Source organism: Taeniopygia guttata, chromosome 31, assembly GCF_048771995.1.
Source record: "Taeniopygia guttata chromosome 31, bTaeGut7.mat, whole genome shotgun sequence".
Lineage (NCBI taxonomy): Eukaryota > Metazoa > Chordata > Aves > Passeriformes > Estrildidae > Taeniopygia > Taeniopygia guttata.
In genome coordinates, this window is record NC_133056.1 from 2,303,946 (window position 1) to 2,328,274 (window position 24,329).

At 60.0% G+C, this 24,329-nt stretch overlaps 1 protein-coding gene across 1 annotated transcript; it reads left to right on the forward strand.

The window, feature by feature from the left end:
- The first annotated feature begins 914 nt into the window (after positions 1 to 914).
- Positions 915 to 24,012, forward strand: AHNAK (AHNAK nucleoprotein). Its single transcript, XM_072920290.1, has 5 exons — positions 915 to 1,062; positions 4,540 to 4,612; positions 5,634 to 5,787; positions 6,101 to 6,288; positions 6,901 to 24,012. The coding sequence occupies exons 3-5, from the start codon at positions 5,634 to 5,636 to the stop codon at positions 22,441 to 22,443; spliced, it is 15,885 nt and encodes a 5,294-aa protein (XP_072776391.1). The 5' UTR covers positions 915 to 1,062; positions 4,540 to 4,612; the 3' UTR covers positions 22,444 to 24,012.
- Positions 24,013 to 24,329: the final 317 nt, after the last annotated feature.

Consider the following 24,329-nt stretch of genomic DNA (forward strand, 5'->3'; position numbering starts at 1 on the left):
TCGGGACCAGGACCGGGATCAGACCGGACCCAGAACCGGGACCAGAACGGGGCCCACAACCGGGATCAGACCAGGCCCAGAACCGGAACCAGAAGCGGGACCAGAATCGGGATCAGAACCGGGCTCAGAACCGAGACCAGAACGGCCTCGGACCGGTACCAGCTCGGGCCCAGAACCGAGACCAGATCCGGGATCAGACCGGGCCCAGAACCGAGACCAGAACCGGGATCAGACCGGGCCCAGAACCGAGACCAGAACCGGGATCAGAACCGAGACCAGACCCGGGATCAGAACCGAGAGCAGAACCGGGATAATCCCGGGTCCAGAACCGAGACCAGAACCGGGATCATCCCGGGTCCAGAACCGAGACCAGAACCGGGATCATCCCGGGATCAGAACCGAGACCAGAACCGGGATCATCCCGGGTCCAGAACCGAGACCAGAACCGGGATCATCCCGGGATCAGAACCGAGACCAGAACCGGGATCATCCCGGGTCCAGAACCGAGACCAGAACCGGGATCATCCCGGGATCAGAACCGAGACCAGAACCGGGATCATCCCGGGTCCAGAACCGAGACCAGAACCGGGATCATCCCGGGATCAGAACCGAGACCAGAACCGGGATCAGCCCGGGATCAGAACCGGGATCATCCCGGGTCCAGAACCGAGACCAGAACCGGGATCATCCCGGGATCAGAACCGAGACCAGAACCGGGATCAGCCCGGGATCAGAACCGCCCCGGCCCGGCCCGGCCCGGCCCCGCTCGCAGCCGAACCGCGGCCGTGCCCCGCGCCGGGCGCGCCGGGGCCGCTCCCGCGGCCGCTGCCGCTCCGGGGCTGTCCCGGGCCGCTCCCTGTCCCGGGGCCGGGCCGGGCCGGGCCCTCCCCGCGGGGCGGGGGAGGCTCCGCCGCCCTACAAGAGCCGAGACCCGCCCGGGCGCGGCCACTCCGCACGGACCCGCCGGGGCCGCTCCGGGACCGCCGGCACCGGCACCGGCACCGCCGCCAGGACCCGGCACCGGGCATGGCCCGGCCCGGCCGCTGAGCCCGCAGCGCGCAGGTACCGCCGGGGCGGCACCGGGACGGGACCGGGGCGGCACCGGGACGGCACCGGGACCGCCGGGAGGGGCGAGCGGGGGACCGGGGACGGTCCCGGGGGGGTCCCGGGGGGGTTCTGGTGGTCCCGGGAGTTGCCGGGGGGGGTCGGGAAGTGTCCGAGGGAGTCCCGGGCGGCACAGCGGGGGTCGCGGTGGTCCCGGGACGGGCCCGGGGGGCTCCGGGAGCGCCGGGAGTTGGTCCCGGTGGTCCCGAGAGTGGCCCAGGGTTGTCCCGGGGGGTTCCGGCGGTCCCGGGGGTGTCCCGGGGGGTTCCGGCGGTCCCGGCAGCGCCGTGGGGGTGCAGGGGGGGGTCCGCTGAGGGTCTCGGGGGGGCTCCGGGACCCCCGGGGGTCCGGCGGGGTTCGTTTATCCCGGGGGGCTCCGGGAGCGCCGCGAACTCCGCGGGGTGTGGCGGGGGGGGAAACCCACGCGTGTCCCGTGACGGCTCCGGGGCGGCTCCGGGAGCTCGGGGGGGGTCCCGGGGGTCTCCCGAGCCGGGCGGGGCGGCCCCAGGGGGGTCCCGGGGGTCCCGACCGCGCTCAGGGCGTGGCCCCCCCCGCCCCCCCCTCCGGCCGCGCCCGGGGAGTCCCCGGTGGGGGCGGGGCCGCGGCTCCCCCCCCTCCCCCCACCTCCGGGCCCCGCCCGGGCCGGGGGGACCCCGAGGGGGGGGTCCCGGTGCCGAATTTGGGACGGGGGATCCCCGGGATCCCGCGAGGGCGCGGCCGCGCGTGGGCGCTGGGTTAATGAGGGTTCGGTAATTAACGCTCAGCAGCGCCGGTTTCAGCGCGGGGGCGGCGCTTTTGGCGGGGGGGGGGGGTTGATTTTGGGATTCCCAACCCCAAATCCCCCCCCACCCCCCCCCACCCCCGAGGGAGGGGTCGGTGGGGAGGGGGGAGGGGGCGCGGGATCCCCCCTCTCCCCCCCCCTCCCCCTGCGGTTTTTGGGGCGCGGCCGCTCCCGGGCGCCACTTCCCCCTCTGCCCCCCCACCCCCCCCTTGGGGACACCCCCCCCCCCCCTTGGGGACACCCCCCCCTCACCCCGGGGGACCCCAACCCCCCCCGGGACCCCCAAGTTTGATTTGGGGCGAGGGCGGCTCCTCCGCGCGCCCCCTCCCCACCTCCCCCCCCCCCCTCCTTTTGAGGGACTCCCAATTTTGGGGGGGGGGGGCCGGGGACACCCCCGGAGTGTCGCGGCGCCACCGCGCGTGGCCGCGGGCAGCGTCCGGGCAGGACCCGGTGGAACCGGTCCGGGACCCTCCCGGAGCCGCGCGGTCCCCGCCGCCCGCGGGACTCTCGCTCCAGCCGGTCCGACCGGTACCGGCCGCGGGGCCGCGCCCGCTGCGCCTCCTCCTCCTCCTCCTCCTCCTCCTCCTCCTCCTCCTCCTCCTCCCCATCCTCCTCCTCGTCCCGCTCCTGCCGTTTTTGCCCCGTTTTCCCCCGTTTTTTTGGGAATGTTTTCCGGGATTCGCCGTTTCCCGGGAGCCTCCCGGGCCCCGCGTCACCGGCCCCGCCCCGGGGGGGGGTCGCAGCCCCCCGGACGCCCCCACGGATTTGGGGTCCGACCCACCCCCAAATACGCAGTGGCACCCGAGGGGGGGTCCCAAAATCGCACCCGAGGGGGGATCCCAAAAAACGGACCGGGGGATCCCAAAACCGGACCCGGGGGTCCCAAAACCGAACGTGGGGGTCCCAAAACCGGACCCGGGGGTCCCAAAACCGAACCCGGGGGTTCCAAAACCGAACCCGGGGATCCCAAAACCGGACCCGGGAATCCCAAAACCGAACCCGGGGGTCCCAAAACTGAACCTGGGGGTACCAAAACCGGACCCGGGGGTCCCAAAACCGAACGTGGGCGTCCCAAAACCGAACCCGGAGATCCCAAATCCGCGCCCGGGGGTCCCAAAACCGGACCCGGGGGTCCCAAATCCGAACCCGGGGGTTCCAAAACCGAACCCGGGGGTCCCAAAACTGAACCTGGGGGTCCCAAAACCGAACCCTGAGATCCCAAATCCGCGCCCGGGGGTCCCAAAGCCGAACCCAGGGGTCCCAAAGCCGAACCCGGGGATCCCAAAGCCGAACCCGGGGATCCCAAAACTGAACCCGGGGGTCCCAAAACCGGACCCGGGGCTCCCAAAAAACGGACCGGGGGGTCCCAAAACCGAACCCGGGGGTCCCAAAATCGAACCCGGGGGTCTGAAAAAACGGACCCGGGGGTCCGAAAACCGAACCCGGGGTCCCAAAAGCGAACCCGGGGGTCCCAAAACTGAACGCGGGGGTCCCAAAGCCGAACCCGGGAGTCCCAAAACCGAACCCGGAGATCCCAAATCCGCGCCCGGGGATCCCAAAACCGAACCCGGGGGGGGTCCCCATCAGCGTCCCCGTGTCCCCAAACGCCACCCAAGGGCGGGGGTCGCCCCGCTGCCCCCCCCGTGCCCCCCCCGGGTGGGGGGGTGAGGTGACACCTCATCCCCCACCCCCCCCGTCCCTCTGAGGTTTTTGGGGTCGGGGGGGTCGGAGGGGGGGGGACAGGCTGCTAAAGATAGCGGGCACGTGGTTTGCACCCCAAAAATAGCGCAGCGGGGGAGGGGGGGGTGGCATTGCTGCGGGGACACCGGGGACACCGGGGGGGGGTGGTTCGTGTCACCCCCCCCCCCCCCCGAGCCGCGAGGGGACCTCGGGGAAATTGGGGGGGGGGGGGGGGCGGTGGGAAATGCGGGGAACTCCTGGAAAAGGCGAATTTTGGGCGGGTTTCGGGGCTCGCGCCCCTCCCCCCGCTCTGAGTCCCCCCCGGTGTCCCCCCCCGGTCTGAGTCCCCCCCGGTGTCCCCCCCCCCGGTCTGAGTCACCCCCGTGTCCCCCGCCCCGCTCTGAGTCACCGACCGGTCCGGCCGCCACCGGCGGAGCCTTCCAGAGCCTTCCGGGGCCGCGGTGGCACTTTGGGGACACCCCGGGGCCGGGGGGGGACACCCCGGGGTGGGGGGGGCACCCCGGGGTGGGGGGGGCACCCCGAGGGGGCGGCCGCTGCCACCCACCCCCCCCAAAAGGTGTCACCCCCTCCCGAAGGTGCCACCACCCCCGAAGGTGCCACCGCCCCCGAAGGTGCCACCACCCCCCCTTCCGGGTCCCCTCCCCGGGTTTTTTTTGGGGGGGGGGGTTTTGAGCAGGGGAAGGACCAAAAAAAAACCCAAAAAAAAAAAAGACCCAAAAAAAAAAAAAAAAAAAAAAACCAGAAATACCGAACCGAAATTCTCTGAAAACGGAGAAATTCCCTCAAAACTTCAGAAGGGGAGAGGGGACAGGGGACAGGTCACCGGGGTGTCCCTGGGGTGTCCCGGGGGGGTCCCGGGGGGGTCCCGGGGGTGTCCCGGGGGTGTCCCGGGGGTGTCCCCGATGTCCCGGGTGTATCCCCGTGTCCCACCCCCTCTCCGATGTCCCCTCCAGGAGCTGCCGCAGGTTCCCGAGCGAGGCCGAAAATTCCTGCCGGGACCGGGACCGGGACCGGGACCCCACCGAGGTCACTGACCCCCAGCCCCACACTGACCCCAGCCCCATTTCCAGCCCCACACTGACCCCTGACCCCTGTCCAGCCCCACACTGACCCCGGCCCCATTTCCAGCCCCACACTGACCCCCAGCCCCACACTGACCCCCAGCCCCACACTGACCCCGGCCCCATTTCCAGCCCCACACTGACCCCAGCCCCATTTCCAGCCCCACGCTGACCCCCATCCCCATTTCCAGCCCCACGCTGACCCCCATCCCCATTTCCAGCCCCACACTGACCCCCATCCCCCTGTGCAGCCCCACACTGACCCCCATCCCCATTTCCAGCCCCACACTGACCTCAGCCCCATTTCCAGCCCCACACTGACCCCTGTCCCCTGTCCAGCCCCACACTGACCCCATCCCCATTTCCAGCCCCACACTGACCCCTGACCCCTGTCCAGCCCCACACTGACCCCAGCCCCATTTCCAGCCCCACGCCGACCCCATCCCCCTGTGCGGCCCCACACTGACCCCAGCCCCATTTCCAGCCCCACACTGACCCCAGCCCCATTTCCAGCCCCACACTGACCCCCAGCCCCATTTCCAGCCCCACACTGACCCCAGCCCCATTTCCAGCCCCACGCTGACCCCAGCCCCATGCTGACCCCAGCCCCATTTCCAGCCCCACACTGACCCCAGCCCCATTTCCAGCCCCACACTGACCCCTGACCCCTGTCCAGCCCCACACTGACCCCAGCCCCATTTCCAGCCCCATTTCCAGCCCCACGCTGACCCCAGCCCCATTTCCAGCCCCATTTCCAGCCCCACACTGACCCCCATCCCCATTTCCAGCCCCACGCTGACCCCAGCCCCATGCTGACCCCAGCCCCATTTCCAGCCCCACACTGACCCCAGCCCCCTGTCCAGCCCCACACTGACCCCCAGCCCCATTTCCAGCCCCACACTGACCCCAGCCCCATTTCCAGCCCCACACTGACCCCAGCCCCATTTCCAGCCCCACGCTGACCCCAGCCCCGTGTCCCGGCGCAGATGGAGCGCGAGGAGGAGACGCGGGAGATCCTCCTGCCCAACTGGCAGGGCAGCGGCTCCCACGGCATCACCATCGCCCAGACCGACGACGGCGTCTTCGTGCGGCGCGTGCAGCAGAACTCGCCCGCCGCCCGCATGGGCGTGGTGCAGGAAGGTGGGGTCACTCACAGGGGGGACACGGGGCTCTTCACTGAATTTTGGGGCTCAAAATGGGATTTTTGGGGTTGTTTTGGTGGCACCTCGCAGCCTCCACGCCTGTGAGCGATGACCCTGTGGTCAGGGTGGGACAGGGGGTTCTTCACTGAATTTTGGGGCTCAAAATGGGATTTTTGGGGTTGTTTTGGTGGCACCTCACCGTCCCCGTGCCCGTGGGCGATGACCCTGCGGTCACTCAGGGCAGGGACGGGGGGTCCCCGCCGGTGTCCCCCCACCCCAGACCCCTGACCCGCTGTCCCCCGTGTCCCCAGGGGATCAGATCGTCAGCGCCACCGTCTACTTCGACAAGCTGCAGTCGGGGGAGGCGGCGCAGCTGCTGCAGAGCATGGGCCAGCACACGGTGGGGCTGCGGCTGCAGCGCCGCGGTGACCGCTCGCCGCTGGCCGGGCGCGGCTGCGGACAGACGGACACCGCGCCCGGCAGCCCCGAGGTCGTGCTGGTGAGCGAGGAGGAGGAGCGGGAGGAAGGAGGAGGAGGGGGAGGATGGGGATGAGGGGGGAGATGAGGATGAAGGTGAGGGGGAGGATGGGGGAGGATGAGGACGAAGATGAGGATGAGGATGGGGATGAGAAAAATATGAGGACGAGGATGAGGATAAAGGTGGGGATGAGGATGAGGATGGGGATGAAGATGAGGATGGGGATGAAGATGAGGATGAAAATAAGGATGAAAATAAGAATGAGGACAAGGACGAGGACGAGGATGAGGATGAGGATGAGGATGAGGATGGGGATGAAAATAAGGATGAGAACAAAGTTGAGGATGAGGATGAAAATAAGGATGAAGATGAAGACGAGGACAAAGAGAAGGATGAGAATAAGGACAAGGACAAGGATGAGAACAAAGCTGAGGATGAGGATGAGGACAAAGATGGGGATGAGGATGAGGATGGGGATGAAGATGAGGATGGGGAGGAGGATGAGGATGGGGATGAAAATAAAGATGAGAACGAAGACGGGGACAAGGATGGGGATGGGGATGACGATGGAGACGAGGATGAGGATGGGGAGGAAGCAGCGTCCAGCGCTCACCAGCGCCGTCTCCTCCGCAGAGCGGCGATGACGAGGAGTACCAGCGCATCTACACCACCAAGATCAAACCGCGGCTCAGGTCCGAGGAGGGGCCGGAGGCCGAGGCCGGCGGGACGCAGAGCAGGACCATCACGGTCACCCGCAAGGTCACCGCCTACACCGTGGATGTCACCAGCCACGACGGCGACCTCGGCGTCATCGGCGGCCCCGATTTCAATGTCTGCATCCCCACGCCGGAGTTCGGCATGACGTCCGGCACCGATGTCCGAGCGGGGCTGGGGGACCTGCCCGGGACACCTGAGGGGCTTCACCTCCAGCCCCAGAGCCAAATTCCTGGTGGAGAAACTGGAAAAACCCTCGTGGGCTGGAAGGGCTTCCCGGGGTCGCCCCGCATCGAGGCCAATGGACAGTTTGGAGAGCTTGACGGGTCATTCCACGCCACGGGGCTGGATGGGCAGGGCCACGTGTCCGGCGGGGCTCCGTGCCCGCAGGGAGAGGTCAGCGGCTCCTCGCCACCCGTGGACGTGGGGAAAATCAAGATCCCGACGTTAAAAATCCCCAAATTCGGGTTCCAGGCTGGTGGTGAAGCCGCGGCCCCGCAGGTGGGCGCCGGGATGGACGTCACCTGCTCCACCTCCCCGTCCGGCCAAGCCCCGGCGCCGCAGGTGGACGCGGCGGCCAAAGGTGCCACCAAGGTCCCCTGCCCTGCACCGGATGTCCCCGGCGTGGAGGTCCCGGCCCCGGACAGCGCCAAGGGGAAAATCAAAATCCCGCACATGACCTTCCCCAAATTCACCGCCCAGGGCGACGGCGCCACCATGGACGTCCCCAAGGGCGTGGCCGTCCCCGAGGCGGCCCTGGAAGGAGAATGGAAAGGCCCCGCCTTCAAGAAGGTGGAAACGCCCCAAATTTCGCTGTCGGACGTGAACCTGAACCTGAAGGGCCCCAGAGGGGAAGGGGACCTGAAAGGACTCTGCCCCAAGGTGGACGTGAAGGGTCCCGAGGTGGACGTGGCCAGGCCAGGGCGTGGCCTGAAGGGCGTGGAGGTGGACGTTGACCTGAAGGGGCTGAAGGGAGGAGTGGACGTGTCCGTGCCGAGCGTGGAGGGCGAATTGAGGGGGCCTCAACTGGACCTTAAAGGGCCCCAGATCGGGGTGGAGGTGCCCGGAGTGGGCATCAAAGGCCCCGCGGTGAAGATGCCCGAGATGAGCGTCAAGACCCCCCAAATCTCTGTGCCCGACGTCGGCCTGAGCCTCAAAGGGCCCGGAGTGAAGGGAAATCTGGATGTTTCTGCCCCAAAACTGGAAGGGGAGCTGAAGACCCCCGGCGTGGACATCAAAGGCCCCGAAGTCGAGGTTGGGAGCCCAGAAATGGAGATCCAGGGGCCCGAGGGCAAGCTGAAGTTCCCCAAGCTGAAAATGCCCAAATTTGGGGTGAAAGGAGAGACCCCCAGCGTCGACGTGACCCTTCCCAAAGGGGGCGTGGAGGTCTCCGGCCCCAAGGTGGACGTCAGCGTTCCAAGCGTGGACATCAAGGGCCCCAGAGTGGACGTTGAAGCACCTGAAGTGGATGTTCACGGCCCTGAGGGAAAATTCAAGATGCCCAAATTCAAAATGCCCAAATTTGGGATGCCTGGGGTCAAAGCAGAAGGTCCCGAGGTGGACGTGAACCTCCCCAAGGGCGGCGTGGAGGTGTCCAGCCCCAAGGTGGATGTTGAGGCGCCAAGTTTGGGCATCCAGGGGCCCGAAATGCACCTCAAAGCCCCCAAAATCTCCGTGCCGGACGTCGACCTGACCCTGAACGGTGCCAAGGCCAGCGGCGACCTGGACGTGTCCGTGCCGGGTTTGAAGGGCCCCGAACTGGACATCAAAGGCCCCAAGGTGGAGGTTGAAGCCCCAGATTTGGACGTCCAAGGCCCCGAGGGCAAACTGAAGTTCCCCAAGCTGAAAATGCCCAAATTTGGGGTGAAGGGAGAGAGCCCCGAGCTGGAGGTGGCCCTTCCCAAGGGCAGCGTTGACATTTCGGGTCCCGGCGTCGCCGTCGAGGTCCCGAGCGTGGACATCAAGGGCCCCAAGGTGAAGGTGCCCGAGGTGGGCATCAAAACCCCCCAGATCTCCATGCCCAACATCGACCTGAACCTCAAAGGGTCCAAAGTCAAGGCAGATTTGGACATTTCCACCCCAAAACTGGAAGGGGAGCTGAAAGCCCCCGGAGTGGAGATCAAAGGCCCCAGAGTCGAGGTTGAAGCCCCAGATTTGGATGTCCAAGGCCCCGAGGGCAAACTGAAATTCCCCAAGATGAAAATGCCCAAATTTGGGGTGAAGGGAGAGAGCCCCGAGCTGGAGGTGACGCTCCCGAAGGGGGAGGTCGACATTTCTGCCCCCAAGGTGGACATCGACGTCCCCAGCGTGGACCTGGAAGGGCCGGAGCTCAAAGGGAAAGGTCTGAAGTTCAAAATGCCCGACCTCAACGTTCAGAGCCCAAAACTCTCCATGCCGGACGTGGATCTGGGCTTGAAGGCCCCGAAACTGAAAGGGGACGCCAGAATTTCCGGGCTGAAGGGCCCGAAAATCGACGTGAAAGGCCCCAAAGTGGACGTAGAAGGTGCCAAAATCGACGTGAAAGGTCCCAAGTTGGATGTGGAAGGTCCCAAGTTGGATGTGGAAGGTCCCAAGTTGGATGTTGAGGTGCCCGAGGTGGACATGGAATGTCCAGAAGGGAAGATGAAAGGCCACAAATTCAGGATGCCGAAACTGAACATCAAATCCCCCAAAATCTCGATGCCGGACGTGGATTTGAACCTGAAGGGACACAAAGTGAAGGGAGAGGTGGACGTGTCCCTCCCCAAGGTGGAAGGTGAGTTGAAAGCTCCAGAAGTGGATGTTAAAGGGCCGAAAGTGGACGTGGAGGTGCCCAGCGTGGATTTGGAAGGTCCCGAGGGGAAGATCAAAGGCCCCAAGTTCAAGATGCCCGAGATGCACATCAAGACCCAGAAGATCTCCATGCCCGACGTGGACATCAACCTCAAAGGCCCCAAGGTCAAGGGTGATGTGGACGTGTCCCTTCCAAAGCTGGAGGGTGACCTGAAGGGGCCTGAGCTGGACATCAAAGGCCCCAAGGTGGACGTTGATGTGCCAGACGTGGACATTCATGGCCATGAGGGAAAGTTCAAGATGCCCAAGTTCAAAATGCCCAAATTTGGGATGCCCGGGGTGAAGGCAGAAGGTCCCGAGGTGGACGTGAACCTCCCGACAGGAAACCTGGATGTGAGTGGCCCCAAGGTGGACATTGAAGGCCCAGAGGTGGATGTGGAGCTCCCAGAGGGGAAGATCAAAGGTCCCAAGTTCAAGATGCCCGAGATGCACTTTAACATGCCCAAGATCTCCATGCCCGACATCGACCTGAACCTGAAGGGCCCCAAAGTGAAGGGAGATGTCGATGTCTCTGTCCCTAAGCTCGAGGGTGACCTGAAGGGTTCAGAAATTGACCTCAAGGGCCCCAAGATGGACATTGAGGCACCTGATGTTGACATTCATGGCCCCGAGGGGAAATTCAAGATGCCCAAGTTCAAGATGCCCAAATTTGGGATGCCCGGGGTGAAGGCAGAAGGTCCCGAGGTGGACGTGAACCTCCCAAAAGGAGACCTGGATGTGTCCGGCCCCAAGGTGGACATTGAAGGTCCAGAGGTGGATGTGGAGTTGCCAGAGGGGAAGATCAAAGGTCCCAAGTTCAAGATGCCCGAGATGCACATCAAGGCCCCCAAGATCTCCATGCCCGACGTCGACTTCAACCTCAAAGGCCCCAAAGTGAAGGGGGACGTCGATGTCTCTGCTCCAAAACTGGAAGGGGACCTGAAAGGCCCCGAAATTGACATCAAGGGCCCCAAGGTGGACGTTGATGTGCCAGACGTGGACATTCATGGCCCCGAGGGGAAATTCAAGATGCCCAAGTTCAAGATGCCCAAATTTGGGCTGAAGGGAGAAGGCCCCGAGGTGGACGTGAACCTCCCGACAGGAAACCTGGATGTGAGTGGCCCCAAGGTGGACATTGAATGTCCAGAGGTGGACGTGGATCTCCCAGAGGGGAAGGTGAAGGGCCCCAAGTTCAAGATGCCCGAGATGCACTTTAACATGCCCAAGATCTCCATGCCCGACATCGACCTGAACCTGAAGGGCCCCAAAGTGAAGGGGGATGTGGATGTTTCCCTTCCAAAAGTGGAAGGTGACCTGAAGGGCCCAGAACTGGACATCAAAGGCCCCAAAGTCGATGTTGATCTCCCCGATGTTGAGCTGGAAGGGCCCGAGGGGAAGATCAAAGGTCCCAAGTTCAAGATGCCCGAGATGCACATCAAGGCCCCCAAGATCTCCATGCCCGACTTCGATCTGAACCTGAAGGGCCCCAAGGTCAAGGGGGATGTCGATGTCTCTGTCCCCAAGCTGGAAGGGGACCTGAAGGGGCCTGAGCTGGACATCAAAGGCCCCAAAGTGGACATTGAGGCACCCGATGTGGACATTCACGGCCCTGAGGGGAAATTCAAGCTGCCCAAATTCAAGATGCCCAAATTTGGGCTGAAGGGAGAAGGCCCCGAGGTGGACGTGAACCTGCCAAAAGGAGACCTGGATGTGTCCGGCCCCAAGGTGGACGTGGAGATGCCGAGTGTGGACATTGAGGGGCCGGAGGGGAAGATCAAAGGGCCCAAATTCAAGATGCCCGAGATGCACATCAAGGCCCCCAAGATCTCCATGCCCGACATCGACCTGAACCTGAAGGGCCCCAAGGTCAAGGGTGGTGTGGATGTCTCCGTCCCCAAATTGGAGGGTGACCTGCAAGGTCCAGATGTGAACATTAAAGGTCCGAAGTTGGATGTGGACGTTCCTGACGTGGACGTTGAAGGTCCTGAGGGGAAGTGGAAGGGACCCAAGATCAAGATGCCAGAGATGAACATCAAGGCACCGAAATTTTCTCTGCCTGATGTCGACCTGAACCTGAAAGGTCCCAAAGTGAAGGGAGAAGTGGACGTGTCTGCCCCAAAAATAGAAGGTGATGTGAAAGTGCCGGATCTGGAGTTGAAAGGACCCAAAGTGGATGTGGATGTCCCCGACATCGAACTGGAGGGCCCCGAGGGGAAGATCAAAGGTCCCAAGTTCAAGATGCCCGAGATGCACATCAAGGCCCCCAAGATCTCCATGCCCGACTTTGATCTCCACCTGAAGGGCCCCAAAGTGAAGGGAGACGTGGACGTGTCCGTCCCGAAAATTGAGGGAGACTTGAAGGCCCCAGATGTGAACATCAAAGGTCCCAAAGTCGATGTGGACCTCCCCGACGTCGACCTGGAGTGTCCCGAAGCGAAGCTGAAGGGCCCCAAGTTCAAGATGCCCGAGATGCACTTCAAAACCCCCAAAATCTCCATGCCCGACATTGACCTCAACCTGAAAGGCCCAAAACTGAAGGGGGACGTGGACATTTCCGCCCCCAAACTGGAAGGTGACCTGAAGGGCCCAGACGTGGACATCAAAGGCCCCAAGGTGGACATCGAAGCTCCTGACGTGGACGTGGATCTCCCAGAGGGGAAGGTGAAGGGCCCCAAGTTCAAGATGCCCGAGATGCACTTCAAAGCCCCCAAGATCTCCATGCCCGACTTCGATCTCAGCCTGAAGGGGCCCAAGGTCAAAGGGGACGTCGATGTGTCTGTGCCAAAGCTTGAAAGGGACCTGAAAGGGCCGGAGGTGTCACTGAAAGGTCCAAAAGTGGACGTGGAGGTTCCCGACGTGGAGCTGGAATGTCCTGAGGGGAAGATCAAAGGTCCCAAGTTCAAGATGCCCGAGATGCACTTCAAGGCCCCAAAGATCTCCATGCCCGACTTTGATCTCCACCTGAAGGGCCCCAAAGTAAAGGGGGATGTCGATGTCTCTGCTCCAAAGCTGGAAGGGGACCTGAAGGGCCCTGAACTGGACATCAAAGGCCCCAAAGTCGATGTGGACCTCCCCGACGTCGACCTGGAGTGTCCTGAGGGGAAACTGAAGGGCCCCAAGTTCAAGATGCCCGAGATGCACTTCAAAACCCCCAAGATCTCCATGCCCGACATCGACCTGAACCTGAAAGGCCCCAAACTGAAGGGGGAGGTCGATGTCTCTGCTCCAAAGCTTGAGGGAGACCTGAAGGGTCCCGAAATTGACCTCAAGGGCCCCAAAGTCGATGTTGATCTCCCCGATGTTGAGCTGGAAGGTCCCGAGGGGAAGATCAAAGGCCCCAAGTTCAAGATGCCCGAGATGCACATCAAGGCCCCCAAGATCTCCATGCCCGATGTCGACTTCAGCCTGAAGGGCCCCAAGGTCAAGGGGGACGTCGATGTCTCTGTCCCCAAGATGGAAGGGGACCTGAAGGGGCCTGAGCTGGACATCAAAGGCCCCAAAGTGGACATTGAGGCACCCGATGTGGACATTCACGGCCCTGAGGGGAAATTCAAGCTGCCCAAATTCAAGATGCCCAAATTTGGGCTGAAGGGAGAAGGCCCCGAGGTGGACGTGAACCTGCCAACAGGAGACCTGGATGTGTCCGGTCCCAAGGTGGACGTGGAGATGCCGAGTGTGGACATTGAGGGGCCGGAGGGGAAGATCAAAGGGCCCAAATTCAAGATGCCCGAGATGCACATCAAGGCCCCCAAGATCTCCATGCCCGACATCGACCTGAATCTGAAGGGCCCCAAACTGAAGGGTGATGTTGATGTTTCCCTTCCCAAAGTGGAAGGTGACCTGAAGGGTCCAGAACTGGACATCAAAGGCCCCAAAGTTGATCTCAATCCCCCTGATGTTGAGCTGGAGTGTCCCGAGGGGAAGATCAAAGGTCCCAAGTTCAAGATGCCCGAGATGCACATCAAGGCCCCCAAGATCTCCATGCCTGATGTCGATTTCAGCCTGAAGGGCCCCAAGCTCAAGGGCGACGTGGACGTGTCCCTTCCAAAGCTGGAGGGTGACCTGAAGGGGCCTGAACTGGACATCAAGGGCCCCAAGGTGGACGTTGATGTGCCAGACGTGGACATTCACGGCCCAGAAGGGAAAATAAAGTTCCCCAAATTCAAAATGCCCAAATTTGGGATGCCCGGGGTGAAGGCAGAAGGTCCCGAGGTGGATGTGAACCTCCCGACAGGAAACCTGGATGTGTCCGGTCCTAAGGTGGACATTGAAGGTCCAGAGGTGGACGTGGAGTTGCCAGAGGGGAAGATCAAAGGTCCCAAGTTCAAGATGCCCGAGATGCACTTTAACATGCCCAAGATCTCCATGCCCGACGTTGACTTCAACCTCAAAGGCCCCAAGCTGAAGGGGGATGTGGATGTTTCTGTCCCCAAACTCGAAGGTGACCTGAAAGCCCCTGACATCAACATCAAAGGCCCCAAAGTCGATGTTGATCTCCCCGATGTTGAGCTGGAAGGTCCCGAGGGGAAGATCAAAGGTCCCAAGTTCAAGATGCCCGAGATGCACATCAAGGCCCCCAAGATCTCCATGCCCGACGTCGACTTCAACCTCAAAGGCCCCAAATTGAAGGGGGATGTCGATGTCTCTGTCCCCAAGCTGGAAGGTGACCTGAAGGGGCCTGAACTGGACATCAAGGGCCCCAAGGTGGACGTTGATGTGCCAGACGTGGACATTCACGGCCCCGAGGGAAAATTCAAGATGCCCAAGTTCAAGATGCCCAAATTTGGGATGCCCGGGGTGAAGGCAGAAGGTCCCGAGGTGGACGTGAACCTCCCAAAAGGAGACCTGGATGTGTCCGGTCCCAAGGTGGACATTGAAGGTCCAGAGGTGGACGTGGAGTTGCCAGAGGGGAAGATCAAAGGTCCCAAGTTCAAGATGCCCGAGATGCACATCAAGGCCCCCAAGATCTCCATGCCTGATGTTGACTTCAACCTCAAAGGCCCCAAGCTGAAGGGGGACGTTGATGTTTCCCTTCCAAAGGTTGAGGGAGACCTGAAGGGTCCAGAAATTGACCTCAAAGGCCCCAAAGTCGATGTTGATCTCCCCGATGTTGAGCTGGAAGGGCCCGAGGGGAAGATCAAAGGTCCCAAGTTCAAGATGCCCGAGATGCACATCAAGGCCCCCAAGATCTCCATGCCCGACGTCGATTTCAGCCTGAAGGGCCCCAAGGTCAAGGGGGATGTCGATGTCTCCGTCCCCAAACTTGAGGGTGACCTGAAGGGGCCTGAACTGGACATCAAGGGCCCCAAAGTGGACATTGAAACACCTGACATGGACATTCACGGCCCTGAAGGTAAAATTAAAATGCCCAAGTTCAAGATGCCCAAATTCGGCTTTTCTGGGCCAAAAGTTGAAGGCCCCGAGGTGGACGTGAACCTCCCTGAGGCCGAGGTCAACATTTCGGGTCCGAAGGTGGACGTTTCTGTCCCAGAGCTGGAGATTGAAGGCCCCGAAGGGAAACTGAAGGGCCCCAAGTTCAAGAAGCCGGAGCTGCAGTTCAACGTCCCCAAGATCTCCATGCCCGACATCGACCTCAACCTGAAAGGCCCCAAACTGAAAGGTGACCTCGACGCTTCTCTTCCCAAGGTCGAGGGCGAGCTGAAAGGCCCCAAGCTGGACATCAAGGGGCCAGAGCTTGAGCTGGAGGGGCCAAAGGTTGACCTGGATGGAAAAGCTAAAAAATCCAGGTTTAAACTTCCCAAGTTTGGCTTTTCTGGCCCAAAAGTTCAAAGCCCCGAGGTGGACGTGAAGCTTAAAAAGCCTGAGGTGGAGCTGTCCGGCCCGAAGGTTGAGGTCCAAGCTCCGGATTTGGATCTCCAGGGAAAATCTAAAGGCTCCAAATTCAAAATGCCTTTTCTGAACATTTCTTCACCCAAAGTCTCGATGCCGGATGTGGAGCTGAACCTGAAGGGGCACAAAATGAAAGGGGAGCTTGACCTGTCCGCCCCCAAAGTGGAAGGGGAGCTGAAAGGACCTGAGGTGGACATCAAAGGCCCCAAGGTCAACATCGAGGCCCCCGACGTGGACGTTCACGGCCCAGAGGGGAAAATCAAAATGCCCAAGTTTAAAATGCCCAAATTTGGTGTTCCTGGGTTTAAAGGGGAGGGGCCAGAGGTGGACGTGAACCTGCCAACAGGAGAACTGGACGTGTCCGGGCCTAAAGTGGACATTGAGGGTCCTGAACTGGACATTGAGGGGCCGGAGGGGAAGATCAAAGGGCCCAAGTTCAAGATGCCTGAGATGAACATCAAGGCTCCCAAGATCTCCATGCCCGACATCGACCTGAACCTGAAGGGCCCCAAGGTCAAGGGCGACGTGGACGTGTCCCTGCCCCAGGTGGACCTGAAAGGACCCAAGGTGGACGTGGAAGTTCCCGACATCGACGTCGAAGGTCCGAAAGGGAAAATCAAAGGCCCCAAATTTAAAATGCCCGAGATGAACATCAAAGCTCCCAACCTCTCTATGCCGGACCTGGACCTCAACCTGAAAGGTCCCAAGGTCAAAGGTGGGGTGGACGTCGATCTGTCCGCACCAAAAATCGAAGGGGACCTGAGCTTGCCGGAAATGGACATCAAAGGCCCCAAAGTGGACATTGAAGGTCCAGAGGTGGACATTGAAGGGCCAGAGGGGAAGATCAAAGGTCCCAAGTTCAAGATGCCCGAGATGCACATCAAGGCCCCCAAGATCTCCATGCCCGACGTCGACTTCAACCTCAAAGGCCCCAAAGTGAAGGGGGACGTCGATGTCTCCATCCCCAAGCTGGAAGGTGACCTGAAGGGGCCTGAACTGGACATCAAGGGCCCCAAGGTTGACGTTGATGTGCCAGACGTGGACATTCATGGCCCCGAGGGGAAATTCAAGATGCCCAAATTCAAAATGCCCAAATTTGGGATGCCCGGGGTGAAGGCAGAAGGTCCCGAGGTGGACGTGAACCTCCCGACAGGAAACCTGGATGTGTCCGGCCCTAAGGTGGACATTGAAGGCCCAGAGGTGGACGTGGATCTCCCAGAGGGGAAGGTGAAGGGCCCCAAGTTCAAGATGCCCGAGATGCACCTTAACATGCCCAAGATCTCCATGCCCGACATCGACCTGAACCTGAAGGGTCCCAAAGTGAAGGGGGATGTTGATGTTTCCCTTCCCAAGGTGGAAGGGGACCTGAAGGGGCCTGAACTGGACATCAAAGCCCCCAAAGTCGATGTTGATCTCCCCGATGTTGAGTTGGAAGGTCCCGAGGGGAAGATCAAAGGCCCCAAGTTCAAGATGCCCGAGATGCACATCAAGGCCCCCAAGATCTCCATGCCCGACTTCGATCTGAACCTGAAGGGGCCCAAAGTGAAGGGAGACGTGGACGTGTCTCTGCCGAGCATGGAAGGGGAACTGAAGGGGCCAAAGGTGGATGTGAAAGGCCCCGAATTCGATGTTTCTGCGCCAGATGTTCAAGTTGAGGGCCCCGAAGGGAAGATCAAAGGCCCCAAGTTCAAGATGCCTGAGATGCACTTCAAGGCCCCCAAGATCTCCATGCCTGACTTCGATCTCAACCTGAAGGGCCCCAAATTAAAAGGAGATGTTGATGTCTCTGTCCCCAGCCTGGAGGGTGACCTGAAGGGCCCAGAACTGGACATCAAAGGCCCCAAAGTTGATGTCGACCTCCCTGATGTTGACCTGGAAGGTCCCGAAGGGAAGATCAAAGGTCCCAAGTTCAAGATGCCCGAGATGCACATCAAGGCCCCCAAGATCTCCATGCCCGACATCGACTTCAACCTAAAAGGCCCCAAAGTGAAGGGGGATGTCGATGTCTCTGCTCCAAAACTGGAAGGGGACCTGAAAGGCCCCGAAATTGACATCAAGGGCCCCAAGGTGGACGTTGATGTGCCAGACGTGGACATTCATGGCCCCGAGGGGAAATTCAAGATGCCCAAGTTCAAGATGCCCAAATTTGGGATGCCCGGAGTGAAGGCAGAAGGCCCCGAGGTGGACGTGAACCTCCCGACAGGAAACCTGGATGTGTCCGGCCCTAAGGTGGACATTGAAGGTCCAGAGGTGGACGTGGATCTCCCAGAGGGGAAGGTGAAGGGCCCCAAGTTCAAGATGCCCGAGATGCACTTTAACATGCCCAAGATCTCCATGCCCGACATCGACCTGAACCTGAAGGGCCCCAAGCTGAAGGGTGATGTGGATGTTTCCCTTCCAAAAGTGGAAGGTGACCTGAAGGGCCCAGAACTGGACATCAAAGCCCCCAAAGTCGATGTTGATCTCCCCGATGTTGAGCTGGAAGGTCCTGAGGGGAAGATCAAAGGTCCCAAGTTCAAGATGCCCGAGATGCACATCAAGGCCCCCAAGATCTCCATGCCCGACTTCGATCTGAACCTGAAGGGGCCCAAGGTCAAGGGGGATGTCGATGTCTCTGTGCCCAAGCTGGAGGGGAACCTGCAGTGCCCAGATGTCGACCTCAAGGGACCCAAAGTGGACATTGAGGCACCTGACGTGGACATTCACGGCCCAGAAGGGAAAATAAAGTTCCCCAAATTCAAGATGCCCAAATTTGGGATGCCCGGGGTGAAGGCAGAAGGTCCCGAGGTGGACGTGAACCTCCCGACAGGAAACCTGGATGTGTCCGGTCCCAAGGTGGACATTGAAGGTCCAGAGGTGGACGTGGATCTCCCAGAGGGGAAGATCAAAGGTCCCAAGTTCAAGATGCCCGAGATGCACATCAAGGCCCCCAAAATCTCCATGCCCGACATCGACCTGAACCTGAAAGGCCCCAAGGTCAAAGGTGACGTGGACGTGTCCCTGCCCAGTGTGGAAGGAGAGCTGAAAGGTCCCGAGGTCAACATCTCCGCCCCCGACGTCACCGTTGATAGCCCAGAGGGCAAATTCAAACTGCCCAAGTTCAAGATGCCGAAATTCTCCATGCCCGGGTTCAAAGGGGAGGGGGTGGACGCGGACCTGACCCTCCCCAAGGGCGACGTCTCCATTTCGGGCCCCAGCGTGGACGTGGAGGCTCCTGAGCTGAGCGTGGATGCGAAAGCCAAAGGTCCCAAATTTTCCATGCCCGAGATGCACATCAAGGCCCCCAAGATCTCCATGCCCGACGTCGACTTCAACCTCAAAGGCCCCAAACTGAAGGGGGACGTTGATGTCTCCCTTCCAAAGGTTGAGGGAGACCTGAAGGGTCCCGAAATTGACCTCAAAGGCCCCAAAGTCGATGTTGATCTCCCTGATGTTGAGCTGGAAGGGCCCGAGGGGAAGATCAAAGGTCCCAAGTTCAAGATGCCCGAGATGCACATCAAGGCCCCCAAGATCTCCATGCCCGACGTCGACTTCAGCCTGAAGGGCCCCAAGGTCAAGGGGGATGTCGATGTCTCTGTCCCCAAGCTGGAAGGGGACCTGAAGGGGCCTGAACTGGACATCAAAGGCCCCAAAGTGGACATTGAGGCACCCGATGTGGACATTCACGGCCCTGAGGGGAAATTCAAGCTGCCCAAATTCAAGATGCCCAAATTTGGGCTGAAGGGAGAAGGCCCCGAGGTGGACGTGAACCTGCCAAAAGGAGACCTGGATGTGTCCGGCCCCAAGGTGGACGTGGAGATGCCGAGTGTGGACATTGAGGGGCCGGAGGGGAAGATCAAAGGGCCCAAATTCAAGATGCCCGAGATGCACATCAAGGCCCCCAAGATCTCCATGCCCGACGTTGACTTTAACCTCAAGGGCCCCAAGGTCAAGGGGGACATCGATGTCTCCGTCCCCAAGCTGGAAGGGAACCTGCAGTGCCCAGATGTTGACCTCAAGGGACCCAAGGTGGACATTCAGGCGCCGGACGTGACCTTGGAAGGGCCCAAGGTCAAGATGCCCGAAATTCACGTCAAGACGCCCCAGATCTCCATGCCCGACATCGACCTGAACCTGAAGGGCCTGAAGGTCAAAGGTGACGCTGACCTGCACGGCCCCAAGGTCGAGGGGGGTCTGAAGGGCCCCGAGATAGACATCAAAGGCCCCAAAGTCGACATCGAGGGCCCGGCAGTCGACGTCGATGGTCTGGAGGGAAAAGTGAAGCTGCCCAAAATGAAAATGCCCAAATTTGGCTTTAAGGGCGAAGCTCCTGACGTGGACATCAACTTGCCAAAGGCCGAGGTGGATCTGTCGGGCCCCAAGGTTGATCTCAGCCTTCCAGAGGTCAACGCTGAGGGTCTGGAGGGCAAAGTGAAAGGTCCTAAACTGAAAATGCCTGAAATGCACGTGAATGTCCCCAAAATCTCCATGCCTGAGATAGATTTGAACCTGAAAGGCCACAAAACCAAGGGCGGCTTTGACATTTCCACCCCAAAGGTGGAAGGTCACCTGAAAGGCCCCGAGGTCGACCTCAAAGGCCCCGAATTCGGGGTCAAAGGTCCCGAAGTTGATGTTGAATGCCCCGACCTGAGCGTCGAGGCCCCAGAAGCCAACATCAAAGCTCCCAAGTTTAAAAAGTCCAAATTTGGGTTCGGAATGAAAAGCCCCAAGGCGGAGCTGGATTTACCTGAGGCGGACTTGAACGTGGAGTCCCCTGAGGCCGGGAAGGGGAAGAAGAGCAAGTTCAAGATGCCCAAAATCCACATGAGTGGCCCCAAAGTGAAGGGGAAGAAGGGGGCGTTCGACGTGAACGCGGCGGGGGCCGAGCTGGATGCGGAGCTCAACGTCGCCGGCCCTGACGTCGCCGTCAGCGGCAGCGCCGCCATGAAGTCCCCCAAAGGCAAGAAACCCATGTTTGGGAAGATCTCCTTCCCAGACGTTGAATTTGACCTCAAATCACACAAATTCCGCGGGGAGGCCTCGGTGGGGATCCCGAAAATCGAGGGCGAGCTGGAGGTCAAGGGCGACCTCAAGGGCCCGAGCCTCAACGCGGATGTTGAAGGTCCTGACGTGAGCCTGAAGAGCCCAAAGTTCAAACTCCCCGGGGTCCAGGTGGGCGCGGGGGACGTGAAAATCGGGGGGGACCTGAAGGGGCCCGGGATCGATGTCGCCGTCCCCTCAGCCACGGCGCTGGACGTCGACGTCGGCGTGAAAGGACCAAAGCTAAAAGGTGAAGTTGGCGTTGCCGGAGCACAACTGGAAGGTCCCGAAGTGAAGCTGGGATGGCCCAAAGGGGGCAAAACGGGTTTGGGGCTGGAAATGCCGGACGTGAGCTCGGACGTGGAGGTGAAGCTCAAAGGGCCCCAAATCTCCAGTCCCGAGCTGGAGGGGAACCTGAAAGGACCAAAATTAAAGGGAGATTTGGACATTTCGGGCTCCGCGGAAGGGCCCGGCCTTGGCCTGGACCTCGGTGGCCTCGGTGGGAAGGTGAAGCTGCCCACGGTGACGTCCCCGGCGCTGGAGGTCAAGGGCGGCGTCCCCTGCTCCGTCCAGTCCCCGGGGGCCACCCTGGACCTCCAGGGGCCCTCGCTGGACGTCTCCGGACCAGATTTGGATGTCAACGTGAAAGGACCAAAGTTGAAAGGAGACGTCGGCGTCAAATCCCCCCAGGCGCCGGCAGACGACTCTGGCTTCGAAATTTTGGGGGGCACCATCAAGCTGCCGTCCCTGAAGCTGCCCCAGTTCAGCATCTCCAGCCCCAGCGTGGACGGGGGGGACGCGGGGGTCGCTCTGGAGGGCCCCCAGGTCAAGGCGGGGCTGAAGGGCTCCGGTTTGGGGCTGGAAGGCGCCGAGGCGGAACTGAAAGGGCTGAAATTCTCCGCACCGGACGTTGACCTGAGGCTGAAAGGACCAAATGTGGACGTGGCCGGTGACATCAAAGGGTCAAAGGTCAGCGCGGAAGCTCCTCATGGAGGGGTGGGCGTCCACCTGGAGGCTCCGGCCCTGGAAGCGTCCGGCTCGGGATTGAACATCAACGTGAAGGGGCCGAAGGTCAAAGGCGGGGCCGAGGTGTCGCCGCCGTCGGTCAGCACCGGTTCCGGAACCTTCCACGCCTCCAAGCTGTGCGCCGAGGGCGGCCAGGTCAAAGTCTCCTTCCCCAAGCTGCGGATGCCAAAATTCGTCTTCTCCGAGCCCGAGGCCAAGGGCCGCGAGGTCGGGGTGGACGTCGACTTCCCCGGCGCTGACGTGGCTGAGCCGGAGCCGGACGAGGCCGAGGCGAGGCTGAAGAAATCCAAGCTCAAGATGCCCAAATTCAACTTCTCCAAGCAGAAGGGGCGCGGCGGCGGCGGCACCGCGGGCTGCCCCGAGGCGTCGGGCTCGGTGTCCGGCTCCAAGGGCGACCTCAAGAGCTCCAAGGCCAGCCTGGGTCCGGCCGAGGGCGAGGCGGAGGCGGAGGCGCCGGCGGCCAAGGCGAAATTCTCGCTGTTCCGCAGCAAGAAGCCGCGGCCGCGCTCGTCGTCCTTCAGCGATGACCACGCGGCCGAGCCGGACGCCGGCAGGCAGCCCAAGAGCAAATTCGGGACCTTCGGGGGCATCGGCTCCAAGGCCAAGGGCTGCTACGAGGTGACGGCCGGCGACGAGGACGGGGAGCCGGGGTCCCCCAAATCCCGCCTGGGCTCGGCCTCGTCCTCCGAGGGCGTCGCCCGCGCCGGGCTCCGCCTGCCCAGCCTGGAGCTGGCGGTGGCCAAACGCAAGGAGTGACCGGAGCGGTCAGGAGTGACCCCGGGGCGGTCAGGGGGTGACCCCGGGCTCAGGGGGTGACCCCGGGGGTTTTGTACATAGGCCGGCACGGAGGGACCCCCGCGTGTACAGAGCGGGGGAGGGGCTGGGGGTCCCTCCCCCTCGGATTTTGGGGTCCCCCCTTGTGCCGACAGCTTCACTTCTTCTTTCCCCATTAATCCTTTTTTTTTTTTTTTTTTTTTTTTTTGTATTTTTATTGGGGTTTTTTTCCTGCCTCCTCCCCACCCCCATCCTCCCAAATATTTTCAGTGTTTGGTTCGTGGAAATGAATTTTTTTTTAATCTTTTTTTTTTTTACTTTTTTCTTTTTGTCTTTTTTTTTTTTGTGTGTGTGTTTTTTTTTTCTGTCTTTTTTGTTGTTTTTTGCCCCCTTCATTTCCACCTTTTTTATTTTTTTGGCCTTTTTTTTTTTTTTTTTTTTTTGCGGGGCTGAAGGATCTGTTGGGTCAATGGATTTATTCAAAAATTTTGGCTTTTTGGTTTGTGCAAGAAATTTAACCAAAGCTGTGGATTTTTTTGTTTAAAAAAACAACCAAAACTGTGGATTTATTTAATAAAATCTAACCAGAAAGGTGGATATATTAGAAAAAAAACGAAGCAAAAGAAGTGGAATTACCAAAGAAAGAAAGCAAATGAAATGGAATTACTAAAAAAAGACCCGAAGTAAAAATGTGGATCCATTAATAAAAGATTTATTAAAGAAAGTAAGATAAAAATGAATTAAATAAAATAATTAACAGAGATAAAATTATATCTGTTAAGGAAATAAACCAAAGAAAAGGAGATCTATTTAAAAATAAAATTAAATGGATTTATCCAAAGAAATAAACAACAAAAAAAAGGATTTATTGAGCAGAATAAACAAAAAAATACGTTCTTATTGAGCAGAATAAACAAGAAAAAATTGATTTATTAATAAAATAAACAAAACTCATGAATGTATTACTAAAATAAACCCAAAGCCTGGATTTACTAATAAAAATACACCAAAATCACAGGTTTGTTAATAAAATCAAAGCAGAAAAAGTGGATTTATTAATAAAAACAAACCAAAAAAACACAACTCTGACCTCTGGAACGGAGAGTGGGAAATGGAATCCGAGGCACAAGACCCGGAGCTCGAATGACTCCGGGGGAACGGAGCCAGCCCGGAGCCACTCCCGAGCTTTTCCCTCAGCTTTATTTCCATTTTTAATTTTTTTAGCTGTTTTATGGTTGTTTTTGTGTTTATTTGTTACATCCTTTGTACCATAATTTGATAAAAGCGCCCGTTTCTCTCTTGTTCAGCCCCAAAGTCCAAAGGTGCGTCAGGCGTCCCGGGATTAAAAAAAAAAAAATAAAGTTTTGTTTATGAGGATATTTTTTTTTTGGGGGGGGGGAAAGTTTAAATAAATGAAAAATTTATAAAATAATAAAAAAACCAACCCCAGGAAAGCGAAACCTGTTCCCTTTGCAGCACTTTAATGGCGAATTAACGGGAGGCGAACCGGGGTGGAAATGGCAAAAAATAAAAATCGTTTATTAACCGCGACTCCGCCGGGCTCCAGCTCTTCTTCCTCCTCAAGATTTGGGGTTTCACCGTCCAATCAGATCCTCCCCCTGGATTTGGGGGTCACAACCCAAACCCCCCCACGCCAAAATTTGGGATCCTGCCCCTCCCCCCACTTGGAATTTCAGTTCCCCTCCCCCACCACGGCCCCGCCCCTCCCGCATTTGGGATTTCCCCTCCTCCCATTGCCCCCCCCAATCCCTTTTGCCCCCCCCCGGAGTTTTTGCCCCTCCCCCTCCGCAAACCACGCCCCCTCCCCAAATTCGGCCCTCCCGCCCGCCAGGCGGCGCTGCTGCCCA

What these genes read in the sequence shown, in the direction of transcription:
- AHNAK (XM_072920290.1), top strand. Translation starts at nt 5,634, where the DNA reads ATGGAGCGCGAGGAGGAGACGCGGGAGATCCTCCTGCCCAACTGGCAG. An exon ending in CATGGGCGTGGTGCAGGAAG is followed by an intron (nt 5,788 to 6,100) that starts GTGGGGTCACTC and finishes CCGTGTCCCCAG; the next exon opens with GGGATCAGATCGTCAGCGCC. An exon ending in GCAGCCCCGAGGTCGTGCTG is followed by an intron (nt 6,289 to 6,900) that starts GTGAGCGAGGAG and finishes TCTCCTCCGCAG; the next exon opens with AGCGGCGATGACGAGGAGTA.